The sequence below is a fragment of the Drosophila rhopaloa genome, unplaced genomic scaffold, assembly GCF_018152115.1.
Source record: "Drosophila rhopaloa isolate 14029-0021.01 unplaced genomic scaffold, ASM1815211v1 contig_164, whole genome shotgun sequence".
In the NCBI taxonomy this organism is placed as follows: Eukaryota; Metazoa; Arthropoda; class Insecta; order Diptera; family Drosophilidae; genus Drosophila; species Drosophila rhopaloa.
Window position 1 is genome coordinate 317,603 of NW_025335044.1, and position 25,752 is coordinate 343,354.

General features: G+C 37.7%; 1 protein-coding gene across 2 annotated transcripts; it reads right to left on the reverse strand.

Moving 5' to 3' along the window:
- Positions 1–24: 24 nt before the first annotated feature.
- LOC108041886 (casein kinase II subunit alpha) lies at positions 25–22,107 on the reverse strand. 2 transcript variants are annotated; one of them, XM_044458327.1, is made up of 2 exons: positions 21,985–22,107; positions 25–1,685 (listed from the first exon to the last, which is right to left on the reverse strand). In XM_044458327.1, the coding sequence occupies exon 2, from the start codon at positions 1,553–1,555 to the stop codon at positions 545–547; it is 1,011 nt and encodes a 336-aa protein (XP_044314262.1). In that variant the 5' UTR covers positions 1,556–1,685; positions 21,985–22,107; the 3' UTR covers positions 25–544. The 2 variants fall into 2 exon arrangements, with proteins under 2 accessions (XP_044314262.1, XP_044314261.1); XM_044458326.1 differs by lacking the exon at positions 21,985–22,107 and adding an exon at positions 21,366–21,462.
- Positions 22,108–25,752: the final 3,645 nt, after the last annotated feature.

A 25,752-nucleotide genomic window follows, 5' to 3' on the forward strand; every position in this document is an offset into this window, starting at 1 on the left:
TATATAAAAAAAAAATGCTGTTGGTTAATGTGTTGGTATTTTTTTTAATGGGATACAAAATAATTTTTAAAAAAGTAAGTAATGTCAATGTACATTTAAGGGATATTTTAAATTTAAATGTAGTTCTTGATGTATGTTTAATTTCAAAAGGTCAAAATAGGCCTCAAGGCATTTTTTATTCGCTCAAGAATATTGTTTAGGGTCTTCTCTGACGAAGGCTTAAGGCCGCCAGCCATTGCATTAAATTCGAAAATAAAATACTTTCAATCGCAAATTTAAAAAACCAGATATTCAAAATTTTGAGTTTTAAAGCACAATAAAGCCCACTTATAATTTTTAAAAAACTAGAGGTTATAGTGTAAGAACTAGTTTTATTCCCGTGTTTATTTCCTCTACAAACAGTTCATCAGATTTTTTTAAGACAGTAGCTTAATTTATTTTATTTCTTTTCAGATTTTATATTTTTCATAATTATTATCATAAATGTTAAATGGCTGCTATCCCGATCTCGAAAACACAGTATTCATCATAATGAAATAACCTCTTATTGCTGATTATTGGGGTTCATTTGTCCATTGACGATAGGTAAAAAATATGGATGAGCCATAGCTTCGCGAGCTGTTAGTCGGTCAACGTGATCATAACGCAAAAGTTTATCAAGAAAGTCTAATGCTTCAGGGGAAACAAGATGTTGGTTGTCAGAATGAACAAACCTTTCCCATCGTTTTCGTGAGTGGCGTTGAAGAATGTCGTGAAATCGAGGGTCTAGGTCAATATTGTATTTATCTAAATATGCGTAAAGCTCTTCGGTGCCCAGCACCTTAGCAATGCGCACCAATTGATCATAGTTGTCGTGACCATGGAAGAACGGCTCTTTTCGGAATATCATCGACGCCAACATACAGCCCAATGACCACATATCAAGTGAATAATCATACATCTGGTAATCTACCAGTAATTCGGGACCTTTGAAGTATCTTGATGCCACACGAACATTATATTCTTGACCGGGATGATAAAATTCGGCCAGTCCCCAATCTATAAGGCGCAATTTTCGATTTTCATGATCGATCATAACATTATGGGGCTTCACATCGCGATGCATTATTCCCATACTGTGGCAATAATCAAGTGCCTTAAGAAGCTCAAACAAATAGTAGCGTATCTCATAATCAGTTAATGTTTGGTAAAGTTGCTTAAAATCCGTGTTATTGACATGTTCAAAAATTAACGCCGGTGTCCGGGAAACTGGATCCTTCACAACGGCTAACAAAGTTATTATATTAGTTCCTCCACGCAAGTTCTCCAAAATTTTGATTTCACGCTTAATCTTCTTCTTTTTTACAGGTTTTAGAATTTTAACAACGCACTTCTCTGTGGTCGTTATATTAATAGCCTCGAATACCTCGGAATACTTTCCACGTCCTAATTTACGGACCAGTTGGTAATCGTCTTGATTGCCCCAATCAACCACATAGTTTTCATAGTCCCAATATTCATCTGGCTTGTGCGCATTCACATCTGTATACACACGAGCCGCACTTGGAAGTGTCATTTCGTTGAATAATTCGACCTTTTTTTCTCCTTCTGCCTTAAAACTCCGTTCAGGATGTATCAGGTTTTTGTGAGCTGACTCCGTTTTTAGTCGATTGGTCCTAGCAACCACTTTAATATTGTACAACAGTCTGAAAGTAAAGAAAACGTAACTTATTAAATGAATATTATATTGGATCTTATATGACAAAACATTTAAGTTTAAAATCATTACTTTCAAAAAAAAGACCGTGTACTGACTGTTTTTAAATTTTAAAGTTCCACTCTCAAGTGAAACAATGCGCGCTAGTGCATTAAAGCACTACAAAAAAGAAAATAGGTGATCTAAAATAGATTAATCTTAGTTACCCAAACTCTGAAAAATTGGTATTTGGAATATAAAATAATTAGCAGAATTCTAAAAGTTATTTAATTAAAATTGCTTTAAATAGAGCAATTAAACTTTGTGATCGGAGTAATCTACCAAGCACATTGGGTGCAGGAGTACAGTGGGTTTCAGATGGTTGTTTATAATTAAAATTTACCAAAGGGCTATTGCCCTGGCCTGGCAGTAACTTGCAGCGAGGGAGCAACAGCCAAAAAAGTCAGCCAGGGCGTGACGCCAGCAAGAAGCATCGCCGCAGCAGGACGGAGAGCATCAAAACACAAGCGTTAGGTCTAAATCAGTGATAAGTACACACTATAACATGTTCGCACTTCGTGAGGAACTTTCATATACTCTTAAGACAGTAGCAATACCTTTGAAATAAATTTGTGTTATTTGGTTTAAATTAAAAGAAACTGAAAAACCTATATATAGGCTTATATACATTTTTTTTGGCCCTTTTTATACCCTTGCAGAGGGTATTATAATTTTGGTCAAAAGTGTGCAACGCAGTGAAGGAGACATCTCCGTCCCCATAAAGTATATATATTCTTGATCAGGATCACCTCCTGAGTTGATATAAGCATGTCCGTCTGTGTTTTTCGACGCAAACTAGTCTCTCAGTTTTAAAGATATCGAACACACCCTTCTTTCCTTTGCACGCATTATATAAGTCGGAACGGCCAGGATTCGGAAGACTATATCCTATAGCTGCCATATAACTGAACGATCGGAAATGTCATAACTTTGGTGTTTTTAAAATTAGGAAGTTGGGATTTTCTATGGGTTTTATTTTTAGCCAATCAATCCGACCTATCAAATTTCATAAGGATCGGCCCACTATAGCTGCCATATAACTGAACAATTGAAAATGCCATAACTTTGGTGTTTTTAAAGTTAGGAAGTTGGGATTTTTTATGAGTATTAAGAATGCATCATATGAATAATTTTGGAGAATATAATTTACAGAATATTCTGCAAGGGTATATCAACTTAGGCTCCGCCCGAAGTTAGCTTTCCTTTCTTGTTTTTAAATTTTTGTTTCTGAATGCACAACATTTGAAGAATATTGCGTTAAAGTTTTAGATTCATCCGAGCAAAACTTCCGAAGTTATGAGCAGTTGAACGTAGGTGAGTTAGCTCGTTTTGAATGCGATTTTTCGGTGTCCAAAAATTTAAAACGCTCTCCTGAAAAGTTGCAATTTCAAAAACTACAAAACGAATCGTTCTGAAATTTTACACATAATTTATGTACCTAAATCCGCAGGTACCGACGTCGAGTTCTTTTTTTTACTGATTATTTTTCATTTTATAATAACAAATAACAAATTTTAAAGTGTTACCACAAACCTAAAAATTTAATAAAAAAAACTCAACGTAGTTACCTCTAGAAACAAATCAACTAATAAACAATTGTTTTTTGGTTTTTTCTGAGTTATGCTGTTGTTTTTCTTGGAGGCGGCTACGGAGCTTTGCTGCAAACGGCTCATTTATTTTTTTTTTTATGAAAATTTGTGAAAACGTAGTTAAATGTTGTACTTTAATATGTTTATAAAATAATTGAACTGACATTAACCGTATCGCGTAAAAAAATCATGAAAATAAGCCTTTTTGGCCGAATTAACCAAAACTTAAAAAAAAATGTGATACACTTTTAAATTTTTCTTTTATTTTAGTTCAAGTTCATATTGCAGCAGTCTTTAAATTTTTTTTAAGTTTCAATATTACCTTTGCAGAAGGTATTATAATTTCAGTCAAAAGTTTGCAACGCAGTGAAGGAGATATTTCCGACCCTATAAAGTATATATACTCTTGATCAACATCACCAGGAGAGTCGATCTAGCCATGTCCGTCTATCCGTCCGTCCGCTTGTCCGTTTCTACGGAAACTAGTCCCTTAGTTTTAAAGCTATCTGCTTAAAATTTTCACAAAAGTTGTCTTTTTATCGAAGGTAGTATATGGGTCGGAACAAGCTACCATAGGAACAGTCAGAAAAAAAAATTTAAATAAATTATATCTTTGCTGTTTTTAATTTTTTTTTTGTTCTTTGGAATTTGGTAATATATAAATACTATGGAATTACGGTTGAAATTAAATTAAAATCAGACATCTAAATTATATAGCTCCCATGAGAAAATCAAAAAATTAAAATAACTGCAATGGTATATAAACGTTGGCTTGTCGAAGTTTGCTTCCTTTCTTGTTTTCCAGTTCCAAATGGTTTTCTTGATTTTATAACATCATTCTTTTATTTTTTTTCTTAAAGTTGAGGTTTGCGTCCTTTTTCCAGTTTAGTTTTTCTTTTTTGATTTCTGTCGATTCTTTTTTGTCGTCTTAATTCCTCTATTTTTATGAGTTGCTCAATTGCAGTTATGTAATATATTATTATTATTCCTCTGCCTGCAATACTGTCAGTCCTCTTCTTAGCCAATTCTCTTATTACCCAATTCTGTTCTAGCGAATTAAACTTAAAGTATTCCTCGTTCTATAAATATAAAGTAAGTATTTAACATTACACATCGTAATGATCATGATTTAAAATTAACGAAATTATGAAATTTTACAGCGAACGGCTTCCGTTACGTTTTAAATTTCTAATCCAGTAAATATAAATCACTCTCTGGTCATCTTATTCCTGGCCTTGGTTTGTCGTATTTTTGCTTTTGACAATTGGGCAATTAAATTGATTTTATTAATTTTAAAAACTGAAAGATGTTGCTCCAAATGATCTGTTGCTTTAAATCTAGAAGGGCACTCCGAATTTATCTTCTGATAACTACCCTTTTTAAAAAGTTATTGGAAGCCCCTTGTAATATCCCCTTTATCTAAATTCGTTATAACTTGTGTTTCTATGTTTATAGAAAGACTTTTTCCGAGAATCCCAATCCCAATTAGATTACAAATAATCAGCTTTATATCAATTTATGGTGGCGGAACTAGTACCAAATCTAACTATCATTCAGATTTCCAATTTCGCGGAAAAAATTTTCTAATATTAAGCGACTAAGCGCCGACCCAAGGCAGGATTAACAAATTACGATTAATTTCCTTGTTTACTTTAAAAATTTTCAGTTTTGTGATCATTTTGTTTTTTTTTTAATGTCCCGTTTACAATAGGCACCTGAAAATTTTTCAAAAATAAAAACAAATTTGTTGTCTTTTAACAAGAAGCAGAGCGAAAATTACGATTCGGTAAGTTTAAAGCTTCCGAAGTTATGGGCAGTTAAACGTAGGTAAGTTAGCTCGTTTTGTATTCGATTTTTGGGTGTCCAATATTTAAGACGCTTCCTGAACAGTGGCCATTTTAAAGTCGCTGTACACGTACAAATTCTATCGGACGGATCGTTTTGAGATTTTGCACAGTATTTTAGTTTAGTTTTATCATTCATTTATTTAAACAGTTCAAATTTTTCTTAATCAGGTGGAATTCTTTTTAAGCAACTGTATTTGTGTTGTCACTTGAAAAATAAAGACCAGTTACCAATCGGAGCACATCTCGAAGTAAACTACTTAAACTAGAAATAGAATGATTTTAAGAGATGTGTTTAAAGTGCCAACTATAGCAACGACCGTTTCTTTGAATTTTGTATAAAACATCGATTTTTATGCGTATATGTTGAAAAACAGTTATTGAAGTTATTGATTAAACTCGAGGTCACACGTTGGTTATATTTTCATTTCTTCTATAACACAACTTTTTTCACTTAGCTTTCATCACACTTGCACCCACTGGATAGTGAACCCGACTATGCTAGGACTAGGTAGTTTCGTCTACACGTCACCTCAGACTCATTAGCCATCTATTGGATGGAAGCAGAGCATCAGAATTTTTTCTATGTTAAGATCAGGAAAGTTTTCCAATTGGGTGTTGCCAAACTTCAAGGTTTTTAGTTGCCTAAATGGAGTTCTGTTGTTAAAGCATCTATAGTGTGTGAAAGTTCAGTGCATATTGTCGGTTGAAAAAGATCCGCTTTCCGATATGGAGACTTGTTGTAAATACAATAACAGTAAATATAGATAAAATGCTTAATTTTTTGGGCGTGTTATCCCATTTTAAGTTTTGAGTTGGTTATTAATAATTTTTTGAAATAATTGAAGTTATAGATTAAACTCGAGGCCACACGTTGGTTTTATTTTCATGTTTTCTTCAACACTACGTTTTTCACTTAGATTTCACTCACCAGATAGTGGAAGTATTATGAAAGTTAAGTAAAAGAAATGAAAATATATATTGTTCCTATGGGAGCTATATGATACAGTCGCCCGATCCCGCTCGCTCCGACTTATATACTACCTGCAATACAAAGACAACTTTTGGGAAAGTTGCAAGCAGATAGCTTAAAAACTTAGGGACTAGTTTGCGTAGGAACGGACGGACGGAGAGACAGACATGGCTAGATCGACTCTTCTAGTGGTGCTGATCAAGAATATATATCCTTTATAGGATCGTAAATGTCTCCTTCACAGCTTTGCTACCTTGTGACTGAAATTATAATACCCTCTGCAAGGGTATAAAAATTAAAAATAGTTATTTTTATAATTTAATTGTTTTTTTGTTTAATTGTTTTACATAATTATTTTTCTCTTTAAAATAAATAATAATTGGAAAAAAAAACTGAGGCATCGCCATGACAAAATATATATGCCGGCCAGTGTGAACAAGAATCCCAACACAGAAATGGTTGTAAGAATCATCAAAGTGTTGAATAGCCGAGTAAATATTTTCTTCAGCATTCAAAGTATATATATACAGCTGTGAAAAAAATAATAGCACCACCTACTCAAGCTATGTTTAAACGGTCACTATACCTATACTTTTTACACTATGAAAACGTTGAATACCATTTTGAAATCGAAAGACAATAAACCAACTGGAAATGAAAAAAAAATTACCAAATTTGTTTAATTTCCTAAGATATGTTAGATATTTTATTGAAACTAAAGAAATTTGACGAAAAAAATAATAGCACCACTTTAAAAAAATTGAATTAAAACTATAACAACGACTAGTTAGTAAAAAATTATTGAGTTTTCTATATTTATACATCCAAATGAAGTGTAGATTCTTCATTTAATATTTGGTTGTGCATCCATTATTGGCAATAACAGCCTCACAACGTCTCGGAATGGATTCAACCAAGTCCTGGCACCGTTTAGTGGGAATATGGGTCCAAGACACCTCCACTCCTTTCCAAAATGATCTTACGGTGGTTGGCTTGAATGCAGCAACTGCCTTCTTGACATCGGACCACAGATTCTATATTGGATTAAGGTCAGGCGACTGCGCAGGCCACTCCAACACATTGACAGAGTTTCTTCCGAACCAATCCTTTGCCTCTCTGCTGGTATGTTTGGGATCATTATCTTGTTGGAAGACCCTTACGAGTGGCATTTCGTACTCTGCAAAGGGTAGCATAATCGTATCCAAAATATTTTCTTACACGTCCTGATCCAGTATGGTTTTAATCTAATGTATTGGACGTACTCCATAATAGGACAAACAGGCCCATACCGTCAGACTACTCCCTCCATGTTTTATGGTCTTTGTGGTGGACTGCGGCATAAAATCAGAGTTTTTAGGACGCCTGACGTACGATCGAGATCCTTTTCCACCATCAGAACGACCTTACTCTCATCTGACCATAAGATATTCCTCCATTTTTGAAGTGGCCAATTAACATGTTCTTTGCAAACTTCATGCGCTTAGCAATATGCCTGGAATTTAAAAGTGGTAACCTTTCTGGGACTGCAGGCTTTTAAGTTATGTTGTCTGAGACACTTGCAAACTGTTTCATCTGTCGCATTAATTTTAGGCTCCATTTTAAGCTCAGTAGCAGACTTGAAAGGATCCTTCTTACTCTCATGAATCAACCTTTTGGCATGTCAAAGTGTTACAGATCGTTTTCTTCCACGTGTTTTGGATTTTTTTTTATGATTTAAGGCGTTCCTAATCATTTTATTGGAACATCCAACCAATCGACCAACTTTTATGTAAAAATTTCTTTCCAAAATCAATTTTTTAAGAAGTTTACGCTTTTCCGCAGTGCAGGGTTTTCCACGTCCCATTTTAATGTTGTTTTTAATTTTTTTTTTAACAAAATAGTTAAAAAATAGTTCAATCTTATCAGCAGGTACTTTCTATTAAGGCTGTTGGGCGAAATATAAGATATTCTCTAAGTAACTTGTAAGTGGTGCTATTTTTTTTTTCGCTGTTTTTCTGACTTTTTTAGTAAAAAACTAAAAATAAAATATGTGGGCGGGATTAATAAAAACGGAAACTTTGTTTTAGACAAAAGCAATACTAAACCTTAAAAAAAATTATTTTGAAAAAAAAACAACAACAGCAAACTAACTTTTTTTTACAATGAAAGCAGCGCGATGTAGTGGTGCTATTATTATTTTCGCAACTGTATGTATATTTATAGAAGTGTTCTGGTAAATAGTTTTTGTAGGTGGTGGATCCGTAACAGTTCGGCTACCTGAACATGATCACCGGCGTCCGTTGTGGTTTTGTAGTCACCCGATCGTGTTTATTGCGAGTAGCGCCAGGTCGAATTAAGGATGCACAAGTCACCCAAATCCCAATAAACAAAGTCGATAAAGAACCAGACCCGTACCGATCAGGGTGTACAGAAACGAAGAAGAACGGCCCTAGGAGTGAAAGAGCGGCCCATCCGATGCGTCGCGATCCGATCCAGTCCGAGAACATAGCATTAAAATTATCTATTGCCTACCCTAAGTTAAGATATCATAAATATAAAGATCGCTTTTACTACGTAGTGATTTTATATTGAACAACGTTGATGCACTATAAACAGTACAAACAAAAGTGGCGCAACAAAACCAAGCACGAGCTTGTTACGCACGGGGCATTGTAAGCCCTGGGCAAAAAGTAGAGTTCGCGAGAAAAATGTTACTAAATTTAGAAATAAAAGGAAAGCAACAAAACTAAATACGTTAAAATTATAATTTTCATTACAGGGATGTGCAAATTTTTTAATATAGAATTCTATAATTATAATAGGTGTTGGAATTAGTTTTAAAGGTTTTCTAAGATATGGAGTTATAAGTGTATGTTGCATGCGGGCACACCAAAACAATTACTCGTGCCATTGAATATCATAGCTTGTATTATCAGTATGCGTCATCGCGCAAATGTAAACAACGTACATTGAAACGAGCACTCAATATGTCGAGAAGCTTTATTGTTCTGCTTCCATTTGAAGAAAACTGCTGCTGCGAGTCGTTTGCTGCTCGAGGAAGCATACGGGGATTTTACTCCATCGCTTTCAACATATGAGTACTAGTTTCGCCGCTTCAAAAGTGGTGATTTTGACACCGATGACAAGGAACGTCCTGGTCAGCCGAAAAAGAATTGAAAGCGTTACTCGACGAAGATCCGTGTCAAGCGCTCGAAGTATTGTCGCTATGAAGCAAGAAAATTGGGTGCCATACGAGCCAAAGCCGAACAGCTGCTCACACGTCAAAAAAAGAAAAGTTTTTTTGCATCCCAACGTCACTGGCAATGAAAAGTGGATCCATTACGATAACCCCAAAATAGAAAGTCGCATGGATACCCCGGCCACGCATCGTCATCAACGCCAAGACCGGATATACATGGGTCTATTCAAATGGGAATCCAAGATAATAAGATGTTCGGAAACCCGAGCGTATCTAATGTGAATAAAAAAGATATTGATTTACCGAATCAAAGGCTTTGCTAAAATCGGTTTATATAGGATCAACTTGCATTTCATTATTAAATCTATTTACTACAAAAAATGTAAATTGAAGTAGGTTCGATTAACAGGAGGAGGAACATAAATGTCGCAAATAAAATTGCCATGCTCTCGAAATAATTCTATAATTATGAGCATCTAACTTTTCTAACTTTTTATGGAGGAGAATAATAAAAGAATCATTTCCCATAGATTTAAAAACTAATGTTGAGGTAGACAAACGAAACAGTTTAAGAATTGTAAACCTATTTTCAACACTTAAGCACACACCCAGGGTCGTCTTGCCCGGGAGAATATGTTGGCGTTGCAGTTTCTAAATCGCTAATTAGAAAACACTCTGTATAACAAGATTACATTTATCGATCCTACTCAAAGCAATACTGAGTTGTTTTCTTTTTGTTTGGATTGTTTGTGGGTAAACAACTAGATCATCATAAATTCGTAATATATAAGAAAGCTTTTTCGTGGAATACTTAATATCGAGACTATTTAGAAACAGTCTTGATCATGCTTTCGTGGAGTGCAGACGTGTTATTGCATTATTGCGAAATTCTTTGCGCGAGTCTATGGACAAGTACACTTTCGTGGCAAAACTGACTGTTTTTGTGAACTCAGTGGCTGGAGTCGCGGTGTCAGTGATCTTACATCCCGTTGGTTGTGCCTTTTCGAGAAAACAAGTGAAGTAGGAACTGATAGACAGACAGAGTCCCGAGTTACTGGGTCGCATAAGCTTCTCCGTGCCTAATAGAATTACCAGGAAATATGTTCCTCTTACTTTAAATATTTGTATGATATGCATGAACCGTTTAGAGTACTGTGTAACGACTATAATAGACTATATTACTACCGACACTTTGCCAAGCCCAAAAGCATTCATTTTATCTTACTTAGCACAAAATTAGTATTAGTATTAGTCTCGTACGTATTTCTAATCTTAGTCTGTCCGCTTCTACATTGTCCTTTTTAACTTCTCGCGATCTTCTTTTTTGCGCCTATTAGGCTCCGCGCGTAACAAGCGCTGATTGGTGTCGTAAGGGCCACTTGTTTGCGCTGATCATAGTGCATCAACGTCCGAATAAAAATTTGCAGCTTGTTGAAATTGCAAATCACCTCTCCAAACTCTGAGATCAACAGATCAATTGTATTTTTATTTTAAAAAATAAAAACAAATTCAAATATTTGCTCGACTGGGGCTCGAACCGGGTTCCAACTGGCGGTGGGACGAGCGCCTTCCTCACTGGGCCACAACCGCCTCTTTGGAGCCTACACAAAAGGGCGTAGTGTCAGGCAGTCACTAACTACCATAATGTCTGAACCAGACTTCGGACCAAAGGAAAATGAGGGAAGCATTAAATTCCTCATTAAGCGAATTTAGCTCTCTCTATGTACCTCTTCCAACGCTCGACAACCTCAAGACCTTTCATCCGATGAAACTGTAACAGACGACTGGTGGACCCCACGTCCCAGCACTAACAAACGCCGCTTAGACTTCAAGTCTCCCGATGCCAATAGAAAAATTCAAAGGAGTTCTAAAAGCCCAAAACCAACTGGATATGTTAATCGGTTCTCGGAACTGTCGGACATGGACACTAAAGATGAACTCACCGTCGCTTCTCAAGCCGTCAGCCACAACAACTCCGATGGAGCCAATATTGCCATCTCAAGCAACATCAACGACAACCATGAGAACAGTACCAACATCATTAACAGCAACAACATTGACATCAGTAGCAGCAACAATGGCAACAACAACACGACCAGCACTAGTAACAGCGGCAATCGTAATACGAACCAGATCACAGGCAACAAGAAAACCTCACGAAATCAGAAACCACCCCCAATTGTAATCAAAAATTGTGAAAGCCTAAACGGACTTATCAGATTCACTGATAAGATTGTCCACCCAACGAAATACTCCATAAAATGCCACCCAGGTAATTCAGTAAAGGAAAGTCTGACTTCTCTTGGACACAATGTGCGCTTTATTAACAGGCCTAGAAGCCGTTTCGACAAATCAAAGCTTGTCAACCTTGTTTCATACGCGAATGCCGCCAAGGGATCTGTAAAACAACAAACCCAGCAGGCTAGCCGATTGCAGCATCAACAGTTCCCTCCACTAGGAAGTAGAAACCGGAAACTACATCAGCAAAGCCAATATAACGGACTCCATCAACATCAGCAAAAAAACAACAAACAACAGCCGGAGAGTGCAGACGTGTTTTGCGCGAGCTCCGGAAAAAAACCGCTCAAAAGTGAAAGACAATAACTAAAAATACTGGAGTGGTGTAATAAAGGCAATCTTATTGCTAAAAACAGTAAATAATAATTAGTAATGTAAAAAACTAGTGCAAAGTTATTATAAAAACAACAGATTCGCCCTATTGTCGGAAATTGATAATAATCAATCCGAATCTGGACAGGCTGTTCAAAAGAAACCAAAGCCCCCACCAATTTACTTAAGAGAACAGAACTCAAATACCCTAGTAAAGAAAATTGTTGCGCTGGTCGGGAATGACAACTTTTATGTTACTCCCCTTGTTAAAGGGAATATTCATGAAACAAAGCTTTAAGCTAAAACTGAAGATCAATTCAGAGCTGTAACAAATTACCTAGACGAGGCTAGGAAACCCTACTACACGTACCAGCTCAAGAGTAGCAAGGGCTTGCAAGTAGTGCTAAAGGGCATAGAGCCCGACGTAATATTATTAATATTATCAACAAAAATAAAAAGCCGCAACCACTCTTTAAGGTCAAACTGGAGCCTGAAAGCAGAGCCTTGAAGAAAAATGAAGTGCACCCGATCTATAAACTGCAATACCTGTTGCACAGAAGGATTACTGTTGAAGAACCGCATAAGCGGAATGGCCCGCTACAATGCACAAACTGCCAAGAGTATGGACACACCAGAAACAACTGCGGGCTTCGTTCAGTCTGTGGTGGCTTCCACAAATCCGAACCTTGCCCTGCAAGCAAAGAAGACTCAAAGACAAAGAAATTCGCTAACTGTGGAGATAACCATACCGCAAACTACAGAGGCTGCCCGGTCAATAAAGAGCTGAAGAGTCAGTTTCAACAAGCAAAACAAGCACGCTCCCAGAATGCACGAAATGCGTACGTGCAATCCCAAACCACACCTAATGTTTTCTTTGCGAAAGCAGCCACATCTTCATTTGGGCCCCTCAACACAAATGGGGGAGTTTCATACGCCAGTGCCCTAAAATCAGGACTTGCCAATCAGACGGGGTTCCCACAAGCTCAATGCTCTGAGCAAAATATAATAACACCTCAGCAAGCAATAGGACAAATACCAAACAGCATGGAAACCATGATGCTGACTTTACAACAGGGTATGATGGAATTTATGTCCTTCATGAAAACAACAATGACAAACCTTATGCAAAATCAAAACATTTTAATAAATTTGCTCACATCCCAACAATCTAAATAATCGATGTCTTGTCTTCGAATATCCATGTGGAATGCCAATGGCGTTTCACGGCACAAACTTGAAATAACTCAATTCCTCAATGAAAACCAAATAGATGTAATGCTGCTGGCAGAAACGCATCTCACAAGTAAATACAACTTCCAAATAAGAGGTTATACTTCATACTGCACAGATCATCCGGACGGTAAGGCTCACGGAGGAACTGGAATCCTAATCAGGGAACGCATTAAGCACCACTTTCACCAGAGGTTTGCAACAAATTATTTGCAGGCTACATCTATAAAACTACAAGCAGGCAACGGCAGTATCACTATAGCCGCTGTCTATTGCCCACCGCGTTTTACAATAACTGAAGAGCAATTCATGGACTTCTACAATTCACTCGGAGATCGCTTTATAGCAGGAGGAGACTACTAGACTACTAGTGACGCCCAAAGGAAGACAACTGTATAAAGCAATCATAAATTTGAGCAACAAACTCGACTATGTCTCCCCTGGCAGCCCCACATATTGGCCAGCTGACCCCAGAAAACTCCCGGACTTAATTGACTTCGCTGTGACCAAGAACATCCCAAGAAATTTAGTCAGCGCCAAATCGCTATCGGACTTATCATCGGACCACTCGCCTGTTTTAATAACTTTCCTTCAAAGCCCGAAAGTAATCGAGCACCCCTTCAGGCTGACCTCGACTAGAACCAACTGGCTAAAGTACAAAAAGTACGTAAGTTCCCACATTGAACTAACACCACAGTTAAACATAGAGAAAGACATCGACTTCTGTGCTGATGCCCTGGAGTCAGTACTCGTGGCAGCAGCCAAAATCTCAACACCAGAAGAGACAATCGTGCGTAGCAACCAATACAAAACTAATCTGCAAATCGAACAACTGGTTCGGGAAAAACGACGTCTACGACGCGTTTGGCAATCCTGCAGATCGCCCCATTCGAAGCAACTCTATAATGATGCCACCCGCAGACTCACCAAAACCCTCAAGCAAGAAGAGGAGCTTGCGCAGCGCCGGTACATCGAGAAACTGTCGCCGACCAGTACAAAGCATCCTTTGTGGAGAGCTCACCCAAATTTAAGCTCTCCGATAGAATCAGTCACTCCGATTAGAAACTCCTCGGGTACTTGGGCCCGCAGTGACGAAGACAGAGCCGAAACATTTGCCTTACACCTACGAAATGTATTTCAGCCGAACGCCGCCACAAACTCTCTTCAACTACCGCCGTTTAGCTCTGAAATTGCAATTAACCCGATTTTGTTTCAAACACCTGAAATTGCTAACGTCATTAGGAAGCAAATAAAACCGAAAAAGGCTCCAGGGGCCGACCTAATAACCCCAAAAATGATAATTGAACTTCCAAACTGCGCAGTGGATGTTATATGCAAGCTATTTAACGGGATCGCAAAACTTGGCTACTACCCCAAAAAATGGAAAAAGTCCGTGGTTATAATGATACCGAAGCCTGGCAAAGACCACACAATTCCCTCTACGTACAGGCCAATAAGCTTACTATCGTGCCTGTCCAAATTACTGGAAAAATGCCTGCTCACGCGCATTACACCATATTTAAGAGAACAAAACTTAATCCCGGCACATCAATTCGGGTTTCGTGAAAGCCACGGAACCATCGAGCAAGTCAACCGGATAACTTCAGAAATTCGTACAGCCTTCGAACATCGGGAATATTGTAGTGCGATATTCCTCGACGTCTCACAGGCATTCGACCGAGTGTGGCTTGAAGGCCTTATGCATAAAATCATAACATTACTGCCAGAAAACACTCACAAGTTACTTAAGTCGTACCTCTACCACAGAGTCTTTGAGGTTAGATGCAATACAACAACATCCAACGAGTATAACATTGAAGCCGGAGTCCCACAAGGTAGCGCCCTGGGCCCTACCCTGTTTGTCCTATACACAGCAGACATCCCTACGAACGAGAGGCTGACTACGTCCACATTTGCTGACGACACCGCAAAGCTGAGCCGCTCGAGATGCCCAACTAGAGCAACAGCTCAACTGGCTGATCATTTGGTGGTAGTTGAAAAGTGGCTATCAGACTGGCGAATCAAAATTAATGAACAAAAGTGTAAACATATAACGTTTACCCTTAACAGACAATCGTGCCCGCCGCTAACTTTGAATAGTACGCAGATTCCCCAAGCCAGCGATATAACATATCTCGGCGTCCACCTCGACAGACGCCTAACCTGGCGGAGGCACATTGAATGCAAGAAAGTACATCTCAGACTTAAAGCTAGCAGCCTACACTGGATTATAAATTCTCGATCACCCCTGTGTCTGGACTTTAAAGTTCTTCTCTACAACTCCACCCTCAAGCCCATTTGGACCTACGGCTCCCAGCTCTGGGGGAACGCGAGCAACAGCAACGTTGACATCATACAGCGCTCACAATCAAAAATCCTGCGAACAATCACTGGGGCACCATGGTATGTTCGGAACGAAAACATCCTCAGGGATCTGGGCATACCACCGGTCAAAGATGAAATAGCAAAGCAGAAAGCGGCCTACCATAACAAGCTTACAATGCACCCAAATAATCTCGCAAGGAACCTAAGACGGGTTTCGAACAGAACTCGTCTGCATCGTAACGATCTACCAGCCCAGCAATAAATATTAGGGCCCGTTAGTCAGAATTCAGTCTACATGACTGTAAGTTAAGTTATATTCTTAAGATTTGATATACTTATTGTTAGTCTCATATAGAGAAGATTCAATAAATAAAGCATATATTTCCAAAAAAAAATCAACATCAGCAGCATCCAGCTACCAAACAACAACAGCAGGATGTCAGTCCTCGTAGCTCAATCCAACCAGGTGTTCCAGATGATGATGTCAATGATGACTCTTATTACAGGCCTTATATCACAAAAGGCGACATTAGTCAAATTGGGCTCAAAATCGGTGTCTGGAACGACGACGGGCTGGCCAACAAGGCGCTGGAGCTGGAGCTCTTTGTGCGGAAACATCATATTGACATTATGTTGGTCAGCGAAACACATTTCTCCTCTCGGTCATATTACAAGCTGCAGGGGTATGACATTCACCAATCAACTCATTCGGCAGATCGCCATCGTAGAGGCTCTGCCATCATTATAAAGTCCTTTCTCCAATACCACCAGTTCCAAAAATTGAACATCAAAATGCTCAATGGGTCACAGTTAAAGTCAAAACGGACCTCGGCGAAATTGTCCTTCTGCGTACCGCCGTCGACTTCAGAATACTATTTGAGGAACTAGGACCGAATTTTATAATTGCTGGAGACTGGAATGCACAGCATCGACTTTGGGCCTCTCGAAACTGCACAGCCAGCCAGAAGTGCATTGGCTGACTGTATTTATAGTGCTTACATCCAGGTCCTTGCAACCGGAGGGCCCACGCATTACCCCTACAGTCAACGTACAGCATCAGCAACCGACTTTGCCATATATGGAGGTATTCGCTCTGAGCTTGTCACCATCTCAGAAAGCTTGGAACTAAGTTTTGACCACATCCCCTTGGTAATTGAACTAAAAACAGCTGCTTACAAGCTCTCCCGTAAAACGCACATCCTTCCTCAAAACGCCAGCGTTTCGCGGTTCCAAGCAGCTGTTAACCAGCTGGTTAACCTCAACATGGTCCTAAACACCCCTGAAGATATTGAAGACGCTACTGAGCTTTTTGTCCAAAATATCCACATCGCTGCTGAATCCTCAACCTGTAGGCAAGGTTTAATAAACCCATCGGATCCACCTCATGCCTTTTTAAAACCTGAGGATCTGGATCTGGTGAGGTTGAAAAGAGCCTTGCGGCGCAGATTCATGTGGTCGAGAGATCCAACCGATAAAAGTGCATATCGTCGCGCTGAGGGCGATCTCAAAAAGTTGTTGCACAAAACAAAAAAATGACTACTTTACTGATCTGCTACGTTGGATTTATCATCTGGAAGGCAGCCCCCTCGCCTTTGAGAACAGACAGTACAGCTCTGCTATCTTCTTGGACGTAAAGGAAGCTTTCGATAGAGTATGCCACGATGTTTTGCTATTTAAGCTGAAGACTCTCTTGCCAACTGCGCAGTATCTCCTTCTTAAAACATATCTGCTGGATAGAAGCTTTATGGTTGAAGTGAGAGGCGAAAGATCATCTATCCGATGCATACCAGCTGGCTTACCACAAGGTAGTGTTTTTGGTCCTGTGCTGACTTGCCAAATCCCAGAGACCCGGGTACCCTCCTGGCAACGTATGCTGACGACTCAGCCTCACTCAAACTCTCTGTGTCGAATCGAGGCGTCCAGAGCTTCTTGGACCTGTACAGCGAGTGGACGAACAGGTGGAATATAAGCATAAACGGAAATAAATCGCAACATTGCAACTTCTCCTTAAGGCATCAAACCCTCCCTAGGGTTAAATTCCAAGACACGCTAATCCCTCAATCCCCCCAGGCCCAGTATCTTGGATTGATCCTAGACAAGCGGCTCACATGGAGGCAACAAACCGACAAAATTGCAGCAACATGCCGTAGTAAGCTTAGAAAGCTTAATTGGATGCTTAGAGCAGCGAGTCATCTGAGCCTCAGAAATATAATTCTGATCTACAAGGCAATAGTAGTCCCTTCCATGACATATTGCATGCAAATATGGGGTACGGCGTCCGACCAAACATCATGCGAGTACAAAGACTGCAAAACCGAGCACTGTGAGAAATTATGATATAACAAGAGACCATCACATCCCCACCCTGAGGGAACAAATCAATTGTCACTCTAGTCGCTACAATGCACGGATTCGAGCGCACTCGAACCACCTAGCTGCTTAATTAGCAACTCCGATGATCAGAAGAAGGCTAAAAGAAGGCATCACGCAGACCCATGGATAGGAGGGCGGCAAAGAACGAGAGTCCTTCCCCAGTAAATAAAATTAAATCGTGATCGTCACCAAAAACTCCTGTTAATTTTAAAGTCAAAAACATATTGATTTCTATCACTGCTGTTATGTTTTCCATGTTATGATTGTTACTCTTTCTACTCCCTACGTTTTATAGCCATAACGTATAACGTATAAATAAAATATAAGTTATATAAAAAAAAAAGAAACTATTTAGAAACCAGAAAGAAGCAAACTTCGGCAAGCCAAAGTTTAAATACCCTTGCAGTTATTACAAATCGACTACATTTTGATATATATACCTTTATTACTAAATACAATGAAATATGTCGATTTTGCGCCTCTTTTTGCCATCGTTTCTATGGCAGCTATATGATATTGTTGCCAGATTTTAATTTAATTAAAACCGTCATTCCATTTTAAATATTTCCAAATCCCGAAGAACAACAAAAAAATTAACAACAAGAAAGGAAAGCTAACTTCGGACGGAGCCGAAGTTGAAATACCCTTGCAGAATATTCTGTAAATTATTTTCTCCAAAATTATTCATATGATGCATTCTTAGTACTCATAAAAAATCCCAACTTCCTATATTTAAAAACACCAAAGTTATGGCATTTCCAATCGTTTAGTTATATGACAGCTATAGGATATAGTCGGCCGATCCTTATGAAATTTGGTAGGTCAGATTGATTGATTGGCCAAAAATAAAACCCAGAGACAATCCCTACTTCCTAACTTTACAAACACCAAAGTTATGGCATTTCCGATCAATCAGTTGTATGGCAGCTATAGGATATAGTCTGCCGATCCCGGCCGTTCCGACTTATATACTGCGTGCAAAGGAAAGAAGGGTCCTGATCAAGAATATATATACTTTATAGGGACGTAGATGTCTCCTTTACTGCATTGCACACTTCTGACCAAAATTATAATACCCTCTGCAAGGGTATAACAAAATTATAATTTTTTGATGTTTTATTCCGATTGATCCTATGGGTACCCGATTCGGCTGGTTCCGACATATATACTATCTGCAATAGAAAGAGAACTTTTGGAAAAATTTCAAGCACATAACATTAAAACTGAGAGACTAGTTTGCGTAGAAACGGACAGACAGACGGACTTGGCTAGATCGACTCTCCTGGTGATGCTGATCAAGAATATATTTACTTTATAGGGTCGAAAATGTCTCCTCCACTGCTTGCAAACTTTTGACTAAAATTATAATACCCTCTGCAAGGGTACTGTCACTGTGTAGAAAAAGAAAAAAACAAATTATTTTTTTATCAAAAATAAATAACGTCAAGTTGGTAGTAAAACAGAATTAGGAAATATTCAACTTTTATGCGATTGTACGGCTCACTTGATATCAAAAACAAGAGAGAACGCTATAGTCGGGTGCCCCGACTATCAGATACCCGTTACTCAGGTAAAGGGAGTGCGAGGGAGATGGAGATAGAAACTTTGATCACGCATAACTTTTTAACGAATGGTCCGATTTGAAAAATTTCTTCTACATTTCGATAGGTATTGATAAACACAATAAAACTGCATTTTTACTTTTCCGAAATATTTAAATTTTTAAAATCGTATGTAAGCGATTGAGGGCGTTTTTGAAACAAACTTGCGCTGCGTAGGAACTTCTAAAATCTACATGCAAAATGCCAATCTTCTAGCTTTTATAGTTTCCGAGATCTCAGCGTTCATACGGACAGACAGACGGACAGACGGACATGGCTAGATCGACTCGGCTAGTGATCCTGAACAAGAATATATATACTTTATAGGGTCGGAAACGCTTCCTTCTACCTGTTACTACATACTTTTGCACGAATACAATATACCCTTTTACTCTACGAGTAACGGGTATAAAAATAATATATGTACATTTTCTAGCCCATTAAAAATCGTCCAAATTTGAAATCGAGAATGGGGGGGCCCCTTAAGTTCTATCACCAACAGGTTCCGTGGTATGGCTAAAAATGCGAAAATCAGATGTTTGGCGACATATAAAATTAGGTAGCTTATAAAATTGGAATTACATAGCTGTTTTTGACCATGTAATGTAAAGTATGTTCACATTGACGAATTATTTAAAATATATTTTCTATTTTAACTAAATGGTTTTTTGTGTTAGTCCTGATTATATTTTATGGTTTTATGTTGGGCCATCTGCCGAACTGCACTTTTAACACTACAAGCTAAAAGCGAGATCCGATTTTTAAATATGCAGTGACGTTATAAATAAAAATTACATAACTTAAAAAATTATGGTTCGATAAAAATGATGGTTTTTGGGTGCCGATAGATATTTGGAAAAATTGAATTGAGGAAGATTTCGAAAAAAAACGACATGTAAAGTGTTCTTATGGAAGAATGGCCAAAAATTCCAGTGGAAACCACTAAAAAGTTAATTTCTTCCTTGGGAAATCGTCTCAAAGCTGTCCTGAGCCAGAATGGAGGACATACCAAATATTAGCTTTTAAATTACAAATAATAAGTTAAGAAAAATGAACTGCACGAAATAAGCTGCGGCATGAAAAAAGCCTGCACATTTTGTTTTTATTTAATAAGTATTTTGTTTTTACGATTAAGGAAATCGTTTTAATTTAATAAACAAGTTAATATTCCCTTTTAAAATACTGCATTTAAATTTTTCTGTTATCTTTCTTAGTTTAGCAGTAATAACGACTTGAACTTTTTTTAGGTAACTGCACGAAATAAGCTGCGATCCACTGTATGTAGCTGCCATAGAAACGATGGCAAAATGCAGTGCAAAATTGACATAGCTCCGTTTTTGTTGAAGCTATTGGATTACTCGAGAGTATATAAACTTCGGTTTGCCGAAGCTGTTTTCTTGTTTTAATTTTGTTATTATTGTAATAAAGGAAAAAAAACACTGACTTCGGAAAGGACGAAAGAGAAGTTTGACCAAATCAGAAATCGATCTCAGCGTGTGTGTGTAGACGACAATGCGCGCACTTTTCTTAACCAGTGTTTCTACATTCTGCAAAGCTAAGCTGATCAACTATGATATATATTCCACTGATTTCAGTTTTTACATGGTGACATCGAATATTCAAAGACATTTCAGATTAGAAAAACGATAAAAAACTAAATGAATGTGAATTTTGAATTTGTGAATTGAATCATAAAAAATCAACAAAATAAATCTTCTGCTTCCGTTGTGGAAAACGCTCACCCCAACTGGCTTTGACCATCCAACGCCCCCCCCCCCACCACAACAAAAAAAAAAGGTACAAACATTTTATATGAAGTTTCAGAATAAGATGTTCTTAAGCTTTTTGACAAACCGTATGTTTGTACATATGTACATATTTAAACAATTACAAAGTATTGAACGTACCCAAAATGGAAAGGTCGTTCATCAAAAACAGGCGGCCTCTTAAAAGCTTTGGTAATGTGTCCGATGGAAAGTCGAAAGCGTACGCCGGGTATGGTCCTTAGAGTTTTGCACTAATTTATATAATACGCAAGTATACTGATGTACATATTGGTTTTACATTTACATACATATAAATACATAGATTTAAATGTACATGTATTCTGCGAACTCATTTACAAAAAAAAGCTAGCATATGTATATACATTATATAGGTGTATATGCATTTGTATTTTTAAATGTATGTATTCATAAAACTGTGAGAACGATTTTTCTATTATTTCTCAATATTCTGACCATTATTGAATGCACGCACCAATGTTAACATGACCACAACTATACTCGCAGACGAATTTAGGTAAACTTCATTAAAAAATACACCGGCTTTTGGTCTATAAAAAAACAATATATGTGTATAATTCCATAGGTAAATTTCTTCGCTACACAAGAATACAGATAAACTGGTACTACACAAATAATGCTTGTATTAGTAAACATAACAAAGCTGTGTCCAGTATTATTCATACATTTTTTAATTCCATATTTTTTATGCATATTTAATACCATGCGTAATGATACTCACGTCTTAGTAATAGGCAGCGTGCGTGGTTAGGGTGACAAATTTGTATTTAATAAGGTTAACTTAACCGCTGTCTATTATAGAATTAGTACTGCGTAACAACGCACGAATAAGTCAAGACAGGTTAAGAAATCATCGACATTTGAGAAACGATGGAAATGAAACCAAAAATGTAAATATTTCCTATTTCACGGCTATGTTTACATATATATTATAGCTTTTTAATGATAGGTAAATTGGTAATCCAATAATAGCCTATTCCCAGATTAGCAGCCTGGGATGGGTTGATTGTTTTGCCGTGCCTTTTAGGACCCTGTTAGTAAGTCTTGAATTACCATTCTCAACCAAGCGTTTCGATTCGTAATTTAACCGGCGATTTTCCCGAGCAAGCCAATTTCATCCGTTTCTTTTCAAAGCAAACATAGAGAACCTATTGATTGAAATCTCATACTGATGAAAACTATAACTGACCTGACCAAATTGAATGATGGAACAGTAATCAGATAGCCCCATAGATACAATACGTCATTTAAAATTAAAAACTGGAAGAGCGCCGTAACATTTATGTTGTCCAACCGTTTGCGTGCACAAACAAATTTACAGAATCGAGCACCACATAAGATACAAAATTTCTTATCAAATAACATCTCAATCCACTTAAAGTAAAATAGTTAATTTTTTTGCCTTTGCTAATGTTCTATTTATTTAGTTTATTTTTATCGATAGTTAGCCCTTCGATATACACTAGCAGCACCCATTAGACCCACAGTTTTAAGCTTAAGTTTTTTTTTTATTTATACAATACAATTTTATATTTCATATTTTTAGTTCATTTTCAAGCAGCAAAATATAATTTTTAATGGGATCATATTGCATTTTTATACCCGTTACTCGTAGAGTAAAAGGGTATATTGAATTCGTGCAAAAGTATGTAACAGCTAGAAGGAAGCGTTTCCGACCCTATAAAGTATATATATTCTTGATCAGGGTCACTAGCCGAGTCGATATAGCCATGTCCGTCTGTCCGTCTGTCTGTCTGTCCGTCTGTCCGTCCGTATGAACGCTGAGATCTCGGAAACTATAAAAGCTAGAAGATTGGCATGCAGATTCTAGGAGTTCCTACGCAGCGCAAGTTTGTTTCAAAAAGGTGCCACGCCCCCTTTAACGCCCACAATCGCTTATATACGATTTTAAAAATTTAAATATTTCGGAAAAGTAAAAATGCAGTTTTATTGTGTTTATCAATAAAAAAAATTTTCAAATCGGACCATTCGTTAAAAAGTTATGCGTGATCAAAGTTTCTATCTCCATCTCCCTCGCACTCCCTTTACCTGAGTAACGGGTATCTGATAGTCGGGGCACCCGACTATAGCGTTCTCTCTTGTTATAATTCGGATTTCTAAAAATATTCAAGCCTAGTACTCAGATCGACGAAAACTGTACTCCAGTCATGAGAGAGAGGGGGAGGCAAACAGCTGGCGTTCACTTTTCGTCAACGTTTATTTTCACCTCAGTCCTTAGATCGACTAAAAAAATACCAGAAAATTCCATAGCGTTGCCAGTCTACGAAAATTAACTTTGGGTGAACCCCAGCGAAAAGATTACAAAATTAAATTTTTGGCGTACGCTTCTCACGCGCAAAAGTCCATTGCAGGAGTTTATATGTGAGGACATAATATCATTAATACTATCTGGGGTGCCTCTTGTCAGAGCAAAATGTTTCTTAGGTCAAAAGGAGTTCATAGCTGCACTTTTATTGTGTTAAATTAGCAAATAATTATCAGTAAATAAACAAAAAAACTGTTAAATTTAAATTGTTTTGTTTTTGAATTTTTTTTGTACAGACTTGTCTTGCCAAGGTAGTTGATAATATATTTTAAAGGCTATTTCCCGCAAATACGATATTTGAATTTTAAATGCTTGTCAACAAACCCAGCTGATTGCACGACCGTAGCACGTTTAATTTTGATGAACTCCCGAAATTTTGGTCACACAGGAAAGATTAAAGCTTTTACGATAGCGTACTCGTTTGTCGATCTGAGTACTAGGCTTCACCTAAAAATTCGTAAAATACAAATTTTACCCGCTTAGTGCCAACTCTTAAAATTTTGTTTTGGGCTGTGTGATTTCCGATGAGTGTGAAAGTCACATCATGTTATCAGCCGAACAGCTTACCCCTTATATCCCCTTCCAAAAGAATTCATCCGTTTGAAACGGTTGTGATTTTTGACAAATCTAAAACTCCGATTCCCACAGAGCACATCCACCATCCAATAACAGCTAATCTAAACAGCTGTCGCTAATCATTCTAGCCTGTTGCATTTTGCACAAAATTTAAAATGAGCACAACAGCTCTATAAATGATACTGGTAACTGACTGCAAGTGACCTACGCAAATAACCGCAAATCGAACTAATATGTGTGCAGATTTTTGCCAGCCTGCAGAAAAAACAGCTATTGCCAATATTGTCTAAGTGGTAACTAATCAAGAGATGCGACTCCTTGCCAGGATCTCTCATGTGTTTTACCAAATAATCTCGAAACGATTGTCGAAAATGGTCGCCTTGTTGACGAGTCTTCCAACTTCCTGAGTTAATTGGTCTCAGCTTCAGATGTTATTATTATGTTGACTTTCCTTACGGACTTGCTTCGATTCTCCAAATGACGCCTGGTATACCACTTTAAAAGAACATCCTTATCATGTACGATTTAAGCCTGTTAGGATTTCCAGTTGATCTCTTTAGATGTATCTGAAATTATCTGAGTGGCAGGATACAAAGAGTCCTCTTAAAATATGTTCATTGCTCCCCGAAGTTTGCTTCCTATCTTGTTGTTCATAATTTAATTATTAATTGTTTTGAATTTGAAATTATGCGTCGTTTTTGAATGTTCAGTCTTATGTTAAGATTCTTAATTCTAAAATATATTGCATATAATCTTAAAATAAAACTTTTATATGTCAAAGAGTCATGTTGCACATGATACAATCATAATACAATAACATAAGGTAGTCTTGTCGGCTGTCTAAACGTTCGGGTTTTGGTCAGTGCGTGTTCGTTTTTTGAAGAGAAAGGTTGTCTGCGAACGAAATTTTTAAATAATTAACCCGTGCAACATGACTATTTGACATATTAAAGTTTTATTTTAAGATTAGAATATATTTTAGAATTTAGAATCTTAACAAAAGATTGAAAAGATTGGGCTCCGCGCGTAACAAGCACTGCTTGGTGTCGTTAGGGCCGCTTGTTTGCGCTGATCATGGTGCTCAACGTCCGAAAAAAAAAACAAAAAGGACGCCTAATTTCAAATTCAAAACTATTAAAAATTAAGTTATGAAAATAATTAAACCTCTTTTATTATGAAAGACAATAAAAAAGCAGGAGCCATCTAATCCACACATTCTATTGTCGCTCTGCTCGCACTTACTAAACAGTGCCCATTTCACTCGCACTCATTGTTATGATTGTAGAGGTACCAGAATTTGCCGACAAGACTGCCTTATGTTATTGTATCTTGGTCCCTAATCACAATGCCTGACGATGATTTGAATCAGCGATGTTAGCAGTGGCGATCACAGCAACGCTGTTAAAGTTAACAGCGCCGAAGTTATCACTGCCAACGATAACATTGGTATTGGCAAGCCCAGTGTTGCAAAAGAGACCGCTTACAATAAAAATCAACGCCAGCAAATGTAAGCAGTCTATTCAAATTTCCAGTAGCATCGCTCGAGTTGGCAAAAGAAGTGACTATGGAATGTGGCGGCAGCCGGTG